This window comes from Netta rufina, assembly GCF_964035555.1.
Source record: "Netta rufina genome assembly, chromosome: 8".
Lineage (NCBI taxonomy): Eukaryota > Metazoa > Chordata > Aves > Anseriformes > Anatidae > Netta > Netta rufina.
In genome coordinates, this window is record NC_140131.1 from 16392300 (window position 1) to 16407311 (window position 15012).

General features: G+C 41.5%; 1 protein-coding gene across 3 annotated transcripts in view; it reads left to right on the forward strand.

Moving 5' to 3' along the window:
- The window catches only part of LRRC8D (leucine rich repeat containing 8 VRAC subunit D), a 48603-nt gene extending 37420 nt beyond the window's left edge, over window positions 1–11183 (forward strand). For all 3 annotated transcript variants that reach the window (XM_084290737.1, XM_084290739.1, XM_084290738.1), the window contains one exon: window positions 8294–11183. In XM_084290737.1, coding sequence (XP_084146863.1) covers window positions 8296–10866 — 2571 coding nt within the window. In that variant the 5' untranslated portion in view covers window positions 8294–8295 and the 3' untranslated portion in view covers window positions 10867–11183. The remainder of the gene's footprint in view (window positions 1–8293) is intronic.
- The last annotated feature ends 3829 nt before the right edge of the window (window positions 11184–15012 follow it).

The window sequence follows — 15012 nt, forward strand, 5'->3', positions numbered from 1 at the left end:
GAGAAACATCACTGGCTGAAAGATAGGAGAACAGCAGATTTTGAAATGGCAAAGGGATTAAATGTCTAACACCTGAGTGCAAGCAGCCGTTGTAGTTTATCATGTGGTGTAACTTTCAGTTACGTTGAATACCCCTGTCAGCACAGGTTAAATCAGCTGCAGGAACTTTGTGTTGTGTCTGTCTTTGAGAAGAGCTTTGTTGGACTGGGGGTCTTGCACAGACGAGGCAGGCTGCCTTGTGAGGATTACTGGTTGGGATGTGCCTCAGGAATTCTCTGCAGTGGGGTCCAAAGTGTCTGCTCACTGTCTTTGCTTTACTCTGTTTAGGTAAAGGAGAAAGCCCTGCAGGGAATTTGATCACTGTGCCCCACTGTCACTGTTTCTGTCTCTGGTGGTGTGTGTCCTCGGGTGGGCCAGTATGATGTAATGACGGTGCTCCTAATAGTGAGCTAGGGTTTGGGGTGCTGCCGTCTGCAAGGTCCATTTGTTACTTGGCTCTAAGATTTCTGTCTAGGTAGTTTTGTATTGTGAGATTCATGTTCTTCCAGAGAGGAGAAATTGCCTATCAACGTCTGTGCACTCACAGGCTATTGCTTGGAGATATGAGTAAGTTCAGTATTTAATCCTGCTGGGGTCCAGCCTCATTATTCATACGTGTTGGATTGCTGCCTGTCACCTTGCTGGGTGGCTAGCCCCAGAATGGTAAGATCACACATGGTTATCTGACTTGAACTGTATGGAACCAAGTTATCATGGCAAGCTCTTCAGTGGCCACAGAGACCAGGAGGACCACTTGAGGACCACTCTCCTGTCCACTCTTTTTTCTTTCTCCCATTTTGTCTCTCACGCCCTTTATGGTCTCTGATGCTACTGACTTGTAAGGAAGGAGCACAGCGTTGCTGAATGTTCAGCTTGGGATCTCTCTGAGCTTTTCAAGGTAAAAAATTGACAAGTGGTGTTCTGGAAGAAGCTGAGCCCCTGCACTACATCCTGAACCCTGGGGATAAATGTGAATAAAATCATAAGCTTGTACTTCTGGTCAAAGCGGCACCTCTCGTAAGAGAATTGCTCTAGAATAGCACAGCAGGCAAGTGGGAAGTGGTTCTTTTTCTGTGCTCAGTGGAAACGGAGCTCGTGTGTGGCGAACACCGAGTTAATTGTGTTAATAGCCTCCGGGTGCCTCTTGGGAAGTAGTCAGAAATGCAGCATTGGACTTCTGTTTAAGGATGACTTTCAAGATAGACCTCTGGTGATTTACAGCAAGGGCAGAATGATGTATGATTTGAGAGTTTATTGTTAGGGAAATTATGGCTGCTAATACTGTTTTTTAAATACCACATTGATTACAAAACCATCTGTGTAGGAGTGATGTATAACACTAGACTTCCAAAGAGCTGATAAACAAGGAAGATTCAGTGTAAACACTTAAATAGCAGGATCCAAAAGTAGGTTAGATTGTTATACAACCTGAAAAAGACCAGTTTTGAAGGGCAGAATTTTTGAAGACTTTAAAAAAAAAAAAAAAAAAAATTAAAATCACAGAACAATTTTTTGTAAAAGAGTACTAATTTGACATCAGTTCTATAAAGCAAGAACCTTATTTTTATCTCCAGTGTACTGGAGCCTAACACATCTGTATGCAGTCTGAAAGGAGTTAGGTTTTGATAGTTTTTAATTTATGGAATGACTCTCAGTCTGGTCAATATTATTCATAAAGATGCTGACTCTCCAGTTGGAGAATTTATTTGCAGTCTGTATCAGTGAGATTTTATATTCCCTTTAAGGGAAAGTCCAGAATTAATAGTTGTGCAATTTGAGCATTGGGATGGAGAGTTGAAGAGATGGGTTAGTTGCGTGTGTTTTTCGTTTTCTGTTTCTCAGTGAGTGCTAATCAGTCCTTCTCCTTAATCACGTAAGTATCAAATACCAGCAATGTATTTTTCCATGTGTGTGTCTGTGTACACATGAATTCTGTGTATACGTAAAGGGTATCGTGGAACTGTTGTTCTTTAGTTGGAATGTTTTTCTCCATAGGAAATCTACTCTCAGCTTTGTTCTTGTTGCTTTCCCCTTATTCAGTTATCAACAGTTTTGTATACAGAGCATTTTGTGGTATACCGTCCCTAAAATTCTACCTTTGAGTTCACATGCAGTTAATTTTTAAAAAGCCAAATATCACATCCTGTAGAAATTTGCTTAGCCTAAAGTATAAAATAGGTCAGCACAGTGTAAGAATATGCTCAGTCAAGGGGTAGCCAAACAAAAATAAACCAGCCTATATCTTGCAAAATGATCTACAACTGGTGGATTTGGTTGATACTGGATGTCTTAGGCAGTGGGTTTAAGAAAGTAGTTTGAGTAGGAATTCCCGTCATTCTAATTTGCTGGGGGGGGGGGGAAGGGGGAATTTTTTTCACAAGTTCTTTATGTGAAATCTGTCTGATCTTCCTGACACAAAAGCACTAACAGGGAAGTATCTGATACCCCAAGCCACACTGTAGTCCTTGTGTTCTGATGTCATTTTGCAATACCTTCAGCTGCTGAAGGAGCAGCAGCAGATTTCAAGCAGTAGGTAAACACACCTTTAAGAATATATATGTTGTGTTTTATTGTGGAATGTGTATTGGGTTTTTCATGGAACAGAGGAATTGAATGCATAAATCCATGTTTAGCTGAATTTTGGGTTTTGTTTTGCCAGGATGCTTACAAATGGAAGAGAAGCTGTAGCTGCAGTTATACTGGTTTTGTAACTTGAGTCCTGTCACGCAGAACAAAACACAATAATCCACTGTGGTATAAAGCAGCAGAGTTAACTCCTTTTTCTAAAATGATCTGCTGCTCCTCCACAGCTATCTGGAGGAAGTACCTCAGCAGCATACTGGGAGCAGCAAACCAGGCTGGGAAAAGTTGTAATATTCTGGGTTACAGTGACAAGGGCAATCTCCATCCATCACTATTAGATCCCAGAGTCTTCTGGTGTCTTGGTTAAACCTCCTTCAGTTTGTTATAAACTTCTTTTCTTAGGAACTGAATAACCAGTGCAGGTAATGCATGTGTCTGCGTGTTCAGGAAGCATGCATTTATTTAGTTCCTTTTGTGAATGCTTATATGCATTATTTTACATGGGCTTTGGGGCTCCTTTCTGTGGGACAGAAAGGAAGAACGGTGTCATCTTGATTGTTGCAGATTGTCTGTAGATCCACTGATACTCACTACGTCCTGGCTGGGATGCTGTTCTTATCACATCCAGGGCCAGTTGGCTTAATAGGATATTGCAGAAGTAGAAAAACAAAGGAAGTAGAAATGGCTAGTGGAAAGAGATAATAAAATATACAGAGGAAATAAATTTAAACCTATGGTGGCTTGATCAAAAGCAGGAAAGCAGAGCCTTTCAGTTATGGGAAAACTTTTCTTCTCCTTAATTTCCTGTGGGAAGGAAGCAAATACGTTTGGTCACGGCAGTATTTTTTTTCTTTACGACTAGAAATGTTGTGTGTGGGCTTTGTTGTTTTGTTTTTGTTTTTAGTTAATTCTTGACCAATTGCAGTGACAAGGCTAGCTCAAGAATCCTCTTGTTTCCTGAGACAAAGTGGGCTTGTTCAGACTCTTGGGAACCTGAGGGTAAAACAAGAGGTTCATGTGCTGTGGTTCTGGTTTTGTTTGTTTTAATTTTGAAGTTGCTTTAACTTTAAATATGCTGTTAAAACAGGAGAGCCAGTGAATTACAGGGGCAGACAGATGAAGTTTTTATCAGTTAGTACAGGAAGAAGTAGGTTGTAAATAAACATTGGAGTGACATACCAATCTGCTGCTTCCTTTTCCTCTAATTTCTGTATTTAAACTAGAATGGTTTCTTAGGAAATAACCCCAGTCTGCCCACTTGGTGTTTCAGCATTTATAGGCTGGAATTTCTTAGAGGAATTCAACAGGTTAATCACATTCTGAGCTCTACCATACTTTTCCTTAAGATTAATAAAAAAATATATATAATTGGATAAGAAATATGATTTAATAAATTTGTTGTTACCCCCTGCTGGCTTAATGTGGTCCTGTGACTTAGAACAATTGTATTATCATCGTCAGCTCTCACTGCAGTTGTTTCTTCCTATAATGTGTTTATATAACTGCAAAATAAACTAAGTGCGTTTGGTTCTAGGGCTCCATAATGCTTTAGCAATGAAAAGGAAGATAGCACTTCTCTGCTTTCAGAATTTAAGCTTTTTCATCTGAGGAGGCAGCAAGAAGCAGTTGAACTTGCAACAGTTATATGCACTTACATCACAGCAATTCTTTTCTCCAGAGGGAAACCACCCAGTCGATAGCTGCAGGTAATGGATCTGGAGCTCGGAGAAGCAGATGTTACCCTAGATTGTCCTAGAGAGTCATCTGAGTTACAGAACGGGAGACAAACGGTTTGAGAGGAAAGAGGGTCATTTGATCCTCATGCTCTGTTGATGCCCAAGGTCCACTTGGTGCCTGGTGCCTTTTGAGCTGTAAGGGCTGAAATAAATGCATGTTTTTAACATGAAAAATCAGATATTTTGGCTTTTCAGCTGCATAATACTTTATTCTTCAGTTTGCTGAGCTGCTGCCTTACAATTCTTTGTGTTTTTTTTTTTTTTTTTTTCACTGGTGTTGTGAATGGCGCCCACACTGGCCTTGAAGGCAGAAGACACAGGACAGTGAGTCACAGCTCGTGCCTGCCAGATACAGGCTGAAATTTCCATCTGTTTTTTTCTTAGCCATCACTCTGGCTTGTAATGAAACCCCGACCCCAGTGTGGCACCCTTGAAAGGAGGTGAAAATTAGCAATAAAAATACTTAATATCTAATCCAATAAATATTCCAGAGAGTGGGCTTAGAAGGCAGGTTTAAAAAGTTTTAAATAGTTTAACTTCGGATAAAGTAAGCCCCGAAGCATTAGAACACTTTTGGATCTGCTCTGAGTACCTCTTAATGTTTTGACTTCTGGCCATGTGCAAGAATAAAACAAAAATTAACTTGTATCGTTAGTAACTTAGTAAAACTTCTATGGTTAGTAATTTAGTAAAATCAAAGACCAATAAATGTAATGATGGATTTAAGGGGGAGAAATACCGATTTTATTCGCAGTTTGTCAGTCAGAACATGTCTTCAGACTGTGTGTAGGTTTATAGTTAGCGTTTTGGTTTTTAAGGTTCAGAGCATTTACGTATCTCAAACGTGAGGAGGGAAACCTATTTTCAGCTCCTGGAATTGATTTTGTTAACTAGAAGAAGGTCTGCTTTTCTTTGATGATGCACAAGGTTTTAGGCAGTAATACCACACAGTTTTTTTTAATGTGTTTTGTAACTGCTGATCTCTGCCAAAATGCAGTTCTTTCGTGAGTGCCGGTAACTTTAAGGAGAAGACACGTTCAGAGCATTGAGTGCAAAGCTCCTGTTGGATCATACTGGCTACAGCCAACAAAGAGGATTATACCAGCTCTGTCACGTTTCATAACTTTTTTTTAATTTTGTGTATGCAGAAAACAGAGGTCTGATAGAGGTGATTTTTAGCTTTATTTAAGGATAATTGCTCTTCCTACGTCTCTAGCTAAAACCACTTCGTGCTTTCTCATTCTTTCCCATTATTTCAGCTGCTTGGAGCAGACAGGCCTGCAGTGCTTGGGTTTCAGCGCTTTATCCAAGCGTTCTTGTGGCAAAAGCAAAGCAAAATCACCTTCATTTTGTGAAATGTCAGGTGTCCCAAACTGCAGCGACATAACTTCCACCACAATTAGCTAGTGCAGCATTTAGGAAGAGGCTAGCCCAAGAGGAGAGCAGCAGCTACGGATATGTTACAGCAGTCACAGCATTGCTCCCTGCTCTCCGTCCTGCCACCTTTCCCTGCAGGTGGAATGGCTGTTTGTATGCCGGGGCACGAGGCAGGCATGATTTGGTCTTGCTTGGTGCTCAGCTCTGCCTCCTCTCCTGCTGAGCAATTGCACAAGCAGGTGAGGGGTATTTCTTGTTGATGCTGAGGTGAGCAAGACTTCTGTGAAAACAGCCTAGAGATCCCTGAGAGCTTGCAAGAAAAGAAATCCATGCAGGAAGAAAGTGCTGCTGTTTTGTGGCTCACCTCCTGGGCAGGTAGCAATTGTGCTAGGAGTTAGGAGGGTCCTTTGATATCTGTCCATTCCCATTAACACAACTGACTAATGCTATTCTTTCGCCCACAATTGTTATAGTAGTTAAATGTCAAAGGTAGCAGTTGCAGACCAGGCAGTCACAGTGACTCAGCCTAGGTAAGCACCTGGAAACATGAAAGAGAATGGGGAGTTGGCAGCGAAGTGGAGCAGGGCAAGGTGAGGCTCTGACAGCTGTGGGTGTCGCTGTGCTGTGCCCCGGGCGCTGCTGCAGCAAGTGGGGAAGGTTTGGGAGCTGTGCTGCATACAGGGAGGGCAGTGAGACCCCAGCAGCTTGTGTCGCTGGTGGGGGAAGAGTATTGCATGTTCCTTTTCCCACTGGAAAATAAGTAAAGAAAGATCTGGAAGTTCCTTCTGCCCATTCCCTGAGGAGCTGAAACTCTTACGTTTCACAGCCGTGCAGAGAGCACCAGTGAGCCGAGTGCTGCGGGGAGACATCGGCCTCTTCTCAGGGCTGCCCCCGCCAGGCCCCATGTCGGGCAGGTACATGGCTGGTGAGAGCTCATGAGAGCTGAGCAGGGCTCTCCCTGTGGATCCCAGCGCTGTGAGCTCTGTGCCAGGGTCTGTGATGACGAGAAATGTGTGCTAGAATAATCAAACCGTCACGCTGTATATTCATCGCCTGTGGCACTGTCCTTTGGGGTGTGTAAGGTGCAGGTCTGTACAAATCCATGTGCTACGAGTTAAATGTAATAAATCTCAGGCATCTTTCTACCCCCTGCTGTAATCTTGTATTCTGCTGAGCTGCTCTTCTGTCAACCAAAGGGATGCAGACTCCAAGTGATAATGTACATCCTGTCTCCTTCCCCACACCATGTGTGCATACAAGCTGCCTGTTTTACTTCAGAAATGGCAAATTTGGGTCATGAGTTCAGCAGTTAAAATGATGATTTTACCACATCCTGCTTGCACAGGAAGCTTTAAAAAAAAAAAAGAAAAAGAAAAAAAAGATAACTTGAATCCTAGATTTTGTCTAAACAAAAAGCAAAGCTAGCTATTTAAAGCTGCAAAGAGGTTTAGATTCTCACCCAGTTCACCACTTCTGTCTCTCAGTGCATATGATCACATTAAAGTGAAAGCCTTATAGCCTATTCCTGTGCTATCTTAGGGTAATCAGCTCACCAGGCTGTGATGATAATCTAAAAATATTTTCCTTTTAAAGTTAAAGACATTATTTTTCTTCTTGGTTTGCTCTTTTGTTGTGGGTTGTGTTGGTGGTGGTGTTTTCTGTGTTCTTGTGTGTTTTTTTTTGTTTTGTTTTGTTTTGTTGTTTTGTTTTGTTTTTTTGTCTGAAGAAGGATTACTTCATGGACTGGGGGGAAGGGGAAGATTTTTATGAAGTACTGCTAAACAGGTCATAATGATTTGTCACTGTAAAACATCCAAACACATTTAAAAAAATGAAAATAAAATTTGTGTGCCAAGTTTTCACATAGTAACTGCAAGACTTTCACTTAAGTGGTGGTGCTTAAAGACAGGGAGACGATCCATCTGTTAATCAACGTGGATGCCGAATTGCAGGGAGTGGGAGATGCTGACTGTTACTGTGTTAGACAAAAAGAAATGAGAGACCTTGCTCACAATGTAATAAGAGACCTAAAATGCACTGTGATAGATGAGCAAAGTGCTCATCTAACAAACATTGTCTACTCTGTGTATAAATGCAAGGTAATTAAAAAAAAAAAAAAAAAGGTAATGCTGGATTTCATATTTTCAAAGACTCAAACACTCCATTTTTACAGAATTGGATTTTGTGCAGTGGATTCAGTTGTTGCTGTTCATGTTGTTAACACGCATAAGCTGCGGCACTTGTCTTTTAGATATTTCGGTTGCACATAGCAGACCTTGGTGCTTGTGCTGTCAGGTGGCAAAGCTACATAAATATCATCTGGCCTGAAGTGAGAAGCCTTCCTTCAGTTTTGATGCTAAAATAATGTGCTGTTTCAGTACATATCCTTTGAGAGTACCCTGTTGAATGGAGTGACAGACAACATGTGACATGCAACAAAACCTAATGAAAATGTGAACCTTTTGAAGATTTGCATGTCATGGTGTGATTGTTTTTTAATCAGTAAAATAATCTGCTCACCAGTCAACAATATTGATTTTGGTTTTGTTTTCTTGTAGGAATGTTTACCCTTGCAGAAGTTGCATCGCTCAATGACATCCAGCCAACCTATCGTATCCTGAAACCATGGTGGGATGTGTTTATGGATTATCTAGCGGTTGTTATGTTAATGGTTGCCATTTTTGCTGGAACCATGCAGCTGACCAAAGACCAGGTGGTCTGCTTGCCAGTTTTGCAGTCTACTGTAAATTCAAAAGCACAACCCAGCACATCAGGGAAGGCTGACTTTACCACTGTTGAAACAACCACTGGTCAAGGAGAAGACGCGTCAACGAGAACGGTTTCCTTTGGAAGTGCCCCTACTGTAACACCAGATGTACCTCTGAGCAGAGCTACCTCTCCTCAGTATCAACCCACTGAATCAGGTCAGGAACTGAAGAAGGAGCAGAAGGATTCTTCAGGCCGTAAAACAAATTTGGATTTTCAGCAATATGTATTTATTAACCAGATGTGCTATCATTTGGCTCTTCCTTGGTATTCAAAGTATTTCCCCTATCTTGTTCTCATCCATACCATTATTTTAATAGTCAGTAGCAATTTTTGGTTCAAGTATCCCAAGACCTGCTCAAAAATTGAGCACTTTGTGTCTATATTAGGGAAGTGCTTTGAGTCCCCCTGGACTACAAAAGCACTGTCTGAAACAGCATGTGAGGACTCTGAGGAGAACAAACAGAGGTTAACTGGTGCCCAGTCCCTGCCCAAGTATGTTTCCACTAGCAGCGATGAAGGAAGCCCAAGTGCCAGCACTCCCATGATAACAAAGTCTGGCTTCAAGTTTTCAGCTGACAAACCAATGATCGAGGTCCCCAGTGTCACTATTTTAGACAAGAAGGATGGAGAACAAGCGAAAGCGCTCTTTGAGAAAGTCCGTAAGTTCCGGGCGCACGTGGAGGACAGCGATCTGATTTACAAGCTCTATGTTGGCCAGACTATCATCAAGACTTTCAAGTTCATTTTTATTCTTTGCTATACTGCGAACTTTGTCAACACCATTAGTTTTGAACACATCTGCAACCCCAAAGTGGAACACCTGATTGGCTACACGCAGTTTGAATGTACACACAATATGGCTTACATGTTGAAGAAGCTGCTGATCAGCTATATTTCTCTAATTTGTGTCTATGGCTTTATCTGCCTCTACACGCTCTTCTGGCTGTTCCGAATACCCTTAAAAGAATACTCTTTTGAAAAGGTCAGAGAAGAGAGTAGTTTCAGTGATATTCCTGATGTGAAAAACGATTTTGCATTTCTTTTGCATATGGTAGATCAGTACGACCAGCTGTACTCTAAGCGATTTGGTGTCTTTTTGTCAGAGGTAAGTGAGAACAAACTACGTGAAATCAGTTTAAACCACGAATGGACTTTTGAAAAGCTGCGGCAACACGTTTCCCGCAATGCCCAGGATAAGCAAGAGCTGCACCTGTTCATGCTGTCGGGGGTCCCCGATGCAGTCTTTGATCTGACTGATCTGGATGTGTTAAAACTGGAGCTGATTCCTGAAGCGAAAATCCCAGCAAAAATCTCCCAGATGACAAATCTTCAGGAGCTTCATCTGTGCCACTGCCCTGCAAAGGTCGAGCAGACGGCCTTCAGCTTCCTCCGGGACCACTTGAGATGCCTTTATGTGAAGTTCACAGATGTCGCAGAAATTCCTGCGTGGGTGTATTTGCTCAAAAACCTCCGTGAGTTGTACTTGATAGGCAATTTGAACTCTGAAAACAATAAAATGATAGGGCTTGAGTCTCTCAGAGAATTGAGACACCTTAAAATTCTCCATGTGAAGAGCAATTTGACCAAAATTCCCCCCAATATCACAGATGTGGCACCACATCTAACAAAACTAGTCATTCATAATGATGGCACTAAGCTCGTGGTACTGAATAGCCTTAAGAAAATGATGAATGTTGCAGAGTTGGAACTGCAGAACTGTGAACTGGAGAGAATTCCTCATGCCATCTTCAGCCTCTCTAACTTACAGGAACTGGATTTAAAGTCAAACAGCATACGCACAATTGAAGAAATCATCAGTTTCCAGCACTTAAAAAGATTGACTTGTTTAAAGCTGTGGCACAATAAAATAGTCAACATTCCTTCCTCCATTACCCACGTAAAGAACTTGGAGTCTCTTTACCTCTCCAATAACAAACTCGAATCCTTACCAGCCGCAGTGTTCAGTTTACAGAAACTTAGGTGTTTAGATGTAAGCTACAACTCAATTACAGTGATTCCAGTGGAAATAGGTTTGCTTCAAAATCTGCAGCATTTTCACATCACGGGAAACAAAGTCGACATTTTGCCAAAACAGTTATTTAAATGTGTTAAGTTGAGGACTTTGAGTCTGGGACAAAACTGTATTACCTCAATCCCAGATAAAGTTGGTCAACTGTTGCAGCTGACTCATCTGGAACTGAAGGGAAACTGCATAGACCGTCTGCCAGCCACACTGGGGCAGTGTCAGCTTCTCAGGAAAAGCGGGCTTGTCGTGGAAGATCACCTCTTTGACACTTTGCCCTCAGAAGTTAAAGAGGTATTGAACCAAGACACAAGCATTCCCTTTGCTAATGGGATTTAAGCTGAGTTGCAATGCTCAAGTAGCTGACTTCCAAACAGCAAATGTTGAAAAGTATGGCTGTTGTGAGACCATGCATTTGTAGAACGCAGAATCCCTCAGAAGGCAGGACTACTAGCAGGATTGTAAGAGATATAACCGAGTGTTCAATGTTTGCAGTGTTTTAAAAGATTATTTCCAAATTTTTTGAGAGGATAAAGAACCTTAATAATCTCAATTCTTTTTTTCCTTAAATTGTTTGTAACTTGGATGCTGCCGCTTTTGAATGTTTACAAATTTGCTTGCCTGCTTAAAGTAAATGATTAAATTTGATGACCTTTTCTTACTATGCAAGTTATTCTTTAAGGTCTGGATTGATCTTAGTGCATTATGGGAGGAAAAACAAAGATAAACGTTGTGTACGGTATGGTTCTTGCAGCACTTGAAACATGTTGGTGTGTGGTGTTAGTGTCAGCCATTCGCAGCAAATGAAACTGGTTTGGCTGTGCTTCAAACGGCAGCAGAACCACCATTCCCCTGCACTAAGGTATGTGGTTTGCATGAGGCCAGGTGTTTGCCCTCATTCTTCATCCTCAAGGCCTCATGATTTTGGATGAGACTTGTTCTGTAATCCAGTGTGACTCCTTCAGAGCTGTGAGGCCTTGTCCCATCCCCACAGCTGATCTCCCCCAGCTTTCATAATGCTCCTGTGTCCCAAGCAGCAATGGGTGGTAGAAGGGAGAGTAGTGCCACTGGGCTTTCAGGTTGGGGATAGTTTTGATGCTTGAACTGTTCTGCATGGTGGCTTTGAGAGTCATTAAACAGCAGGTGACTTCACTGCTCATGTTTTGCTCCTCTTCAGAGTTTTCATCGGGGAAATTCAAGACATTTTACAAGAGTTGGTGATTGTTTTGTTTCACAGCCCTTGCTTAGAAACTGGGCTGTCTGCTCTATTTTCTAGACTAATGACAGAGACATAAGACTTAAAATTTACCCAAACATGATTTAGCTTCATCATCTGTTGCAGCGTATCTTCCACTTTAACTATAGGACCACCCTTCTCCCCCAGCCCGAGTAATTTGATGTTTTTGAACACTTATGCACTGTTAGAAAACCCTAAATGTGTGCCAGATAAGTCATCAAATAAAGAAAAAAGCAGACAGCAGTGAGCGTGAGATTTTTTGTTTGTTTGTTTTTCGTGGTGTTTTTTTAACTGAGTTTGCATTGCCAAAGCCATTAGAGAAATACAATCCATTAAATCTGCAAAATCATCAGTTGTAAATCTTGGCCATTTACATTCCATGTGTGCAGAAAAGAAGTACTATGCTGGGAGATGATTACGCGATTACTCATAGTTTAAACACAATTCCCTATTGTAGTGTGGTCAGGACTGAACTAGTCTGTCATTCAAGAGACCGTTCTCACACAGAAATCCTCATGCGCAGCGATTTCTACTGTAACTTAACCAGAGCTGCCCTGACTTACACTATTAATGAGGGGATAGTTTGGGCCTAGGGGCATTGAGCAGTCAGAAGCATTTTAAAAACTGCTCTTATGAATCTTGCACATTTTACTGTCAATCATTTACTATTAGTCATGCTGGGATGACTGTTCTTAGCTGTAGGTAGCAGTCTCTGAATACATACCTGCACCATATGTTTATGTGTATCAGAAGACCAGTTTATGAACAGTGGTTTTCCCACTTCTTTTGGGGATATAATCTGTTTTCTCCTTGCCAGCTGGTAGTAAACTTGGGATGCTGACAGTTCTGCAACACCAAGTCACAGGTTTGGCAGAGTACTCACGGTTACTGATCTCTCCTCCACTGGGAAATTTTTGTGCTAATTCTCGGATTATTTTTTTTTAAGTAGGAGTTGTTAAGGCTGCAGTGAATTTTTCTGTTTTTAAGAAACTTGTGTTTATTTTTCGCACATAGATCACTTTAAAATTGCTGGACTATTGACTCTTAGAAAAACTGTGGAATATAATATTGGTGTATGCCTTGTATTTGCTGTTGACTGTCATTTCAGCTTCCTAGAAGTTTTGTGTAGGAGGGAGGAAGAGTTGGAGGATGAAAAAGTCATTAATATTTAGAATAATAGTTCTGTTTTTCATTTTCTCTTATTTTAACAGCAGTGTCACAGTGTGGCCACAGATTGATCCTACTTTTTAAAGCTTTTTTTGATGTTTCTGATGCTCTTACTGTCCCTACTAATGTTCAAAAATAAGCCCACGTTCTCTTAATATGAGTATGGTATGAATAATTTAGATCACTGTTTGACTAGTTATTAGCCAATTGTACTTCTTCAGACAACTTCCTCCAAAATACATACATTTGAAAGTTAATTTCAGGCTTGTGATGCTTACTCAGCATAAACTCCATTCTTGTTTTTAGGAGAGTTTTCTGAGTGGGGAGGAACTGCCCATCTTCCCCAGGTCGCCTCCCTCCCCAGTCCTTCCTCCTTTTTGTGACTGTTTATAATGTTCCTGTTTCCTGCGTGTCCACTGACACAGTCTTGCTTTAAGGTCTTTGAAGTTCATCTCTTTTCCATGTAAGGCATGTGAAACATATTTTGCATTTCTATTTGATTTAATAAATAAGATGTTTATATCTTCCTCTTATCTATTTTTTTTAATGGGGAAAAATGTGTTTGCATAGTAAAGCCTCTGATTTCAAGTGTCTTATGCTGAACTTGCTCTTTGGCGCCTGTAAATTTAAAGAGGAGGAGGTATGAAGAGCTGCTCCTAGTAAATCCTGTGGGTATGGTTTCTAACGAGCACAGTGTTTCAGAATAGATGGGATTCTGTTTTCATCTACATAATCTAAACGTTCTCCTACCATTTTGACTTGACTAGTGGAGTTTTGCACAATATCTGCACAGACCTGGAAGAAAAATGGTTGCCCCTTTATAAACGAGGGGAAGTAGGAGATGCTCACAACTGTCGCTACAACATATTTCTGTGAAGATCCTTGGGTTTTCCAATAAGTTGTCCTTTTGTAAGATGCAAAATGAGCTATTGCTTTTCTGAGCAGGCATTAAGTCTCTGAGTGTACAGGAGGATGCTGACACTAATGAAAGGCTTTCTGCTGCTAAATAAATGGTGTTGCAGTCCTGAGCTGCTTTCTTTTAGCAAGGAGGGAAGCCCAGACACTGTAGGTCGTGTCTCGTAAGGGGCAGTCCACTCTTCCCACCCACCCCTCCTCCACCCCACGTATCACTTACTGGGCTGTATATTTTAATCTCACAGAAATAGCTGTTCTTTCTAACATGGTTCCATGTGCTCAGAAATTAACAGTGTTATGGTTGTATGAAGGCAAGAAGTTAGACTTCCTTTTACTTGAAGTCAAACAAATGAGGTGCTCGTACAGGTATAGTGTTGGCCATCATCCTGATCTCTTGTAGGATTTCAAATTTCCTCCATTCTCGAGATGGAACTGTGTGCCGGAACATGACAATCCTCAGTAAATCTGTAGCATGTTGTTAACATGTAAACATGAGGCTTCTGTCAGGTGTGGGTTGTGAACCTGTGTGGGTGCTAATAGTGAGAAAGAGCCTTGAATTTGCTGAGGCATACCAGTGTGGCTGGTAGAGCCCATAGGGTGCAGTGGCAGTGAGCTGAGGGTGGCTTCTCGGGGCTGCTGTCGCTCTGTGTGATGGGATTACTGTCCCGCAACAACTGGCATTGAAGATAACGCAGAACACGGCAGGGCTGTTTGGCCCTCACTGAGGAGGGAGGGTAAAACCAGAAGGACGCTGTGCCCATGACTTGTAGCCTACTCTTGGTTTTGCCCCAACCTTCACCTTGGCTGGGAGAACGGACATCAAAAAGATTCACATTTCCTGTCTGTAAACCAAGGCTTCTTTAATAAATGTAAGTACATGAATAATTGTAAAAAGCACAAGTGCTGTAGCAATGAGCCCCCATTTTGTTACAGGTGTAATGCAAAAAGTTGCATTCTCCTATGATAGCAAGGCCATCGGCAACCACCCTGGTTTATGGCTGCTCTGCCTCCTTGTAGGCTGAAGACTGACATCAGTGTACTTCAGAGCCTGGGTGGTCTGTTCCTTCAGAAATAAATCTTGTGGAGGTTTCTAAATAAAATGCTCATCAAGGTGCTTTTCTTTCTTTTTTCTTTTTTAGGAACATGCTAAAAGGTGGTCCTTAAGG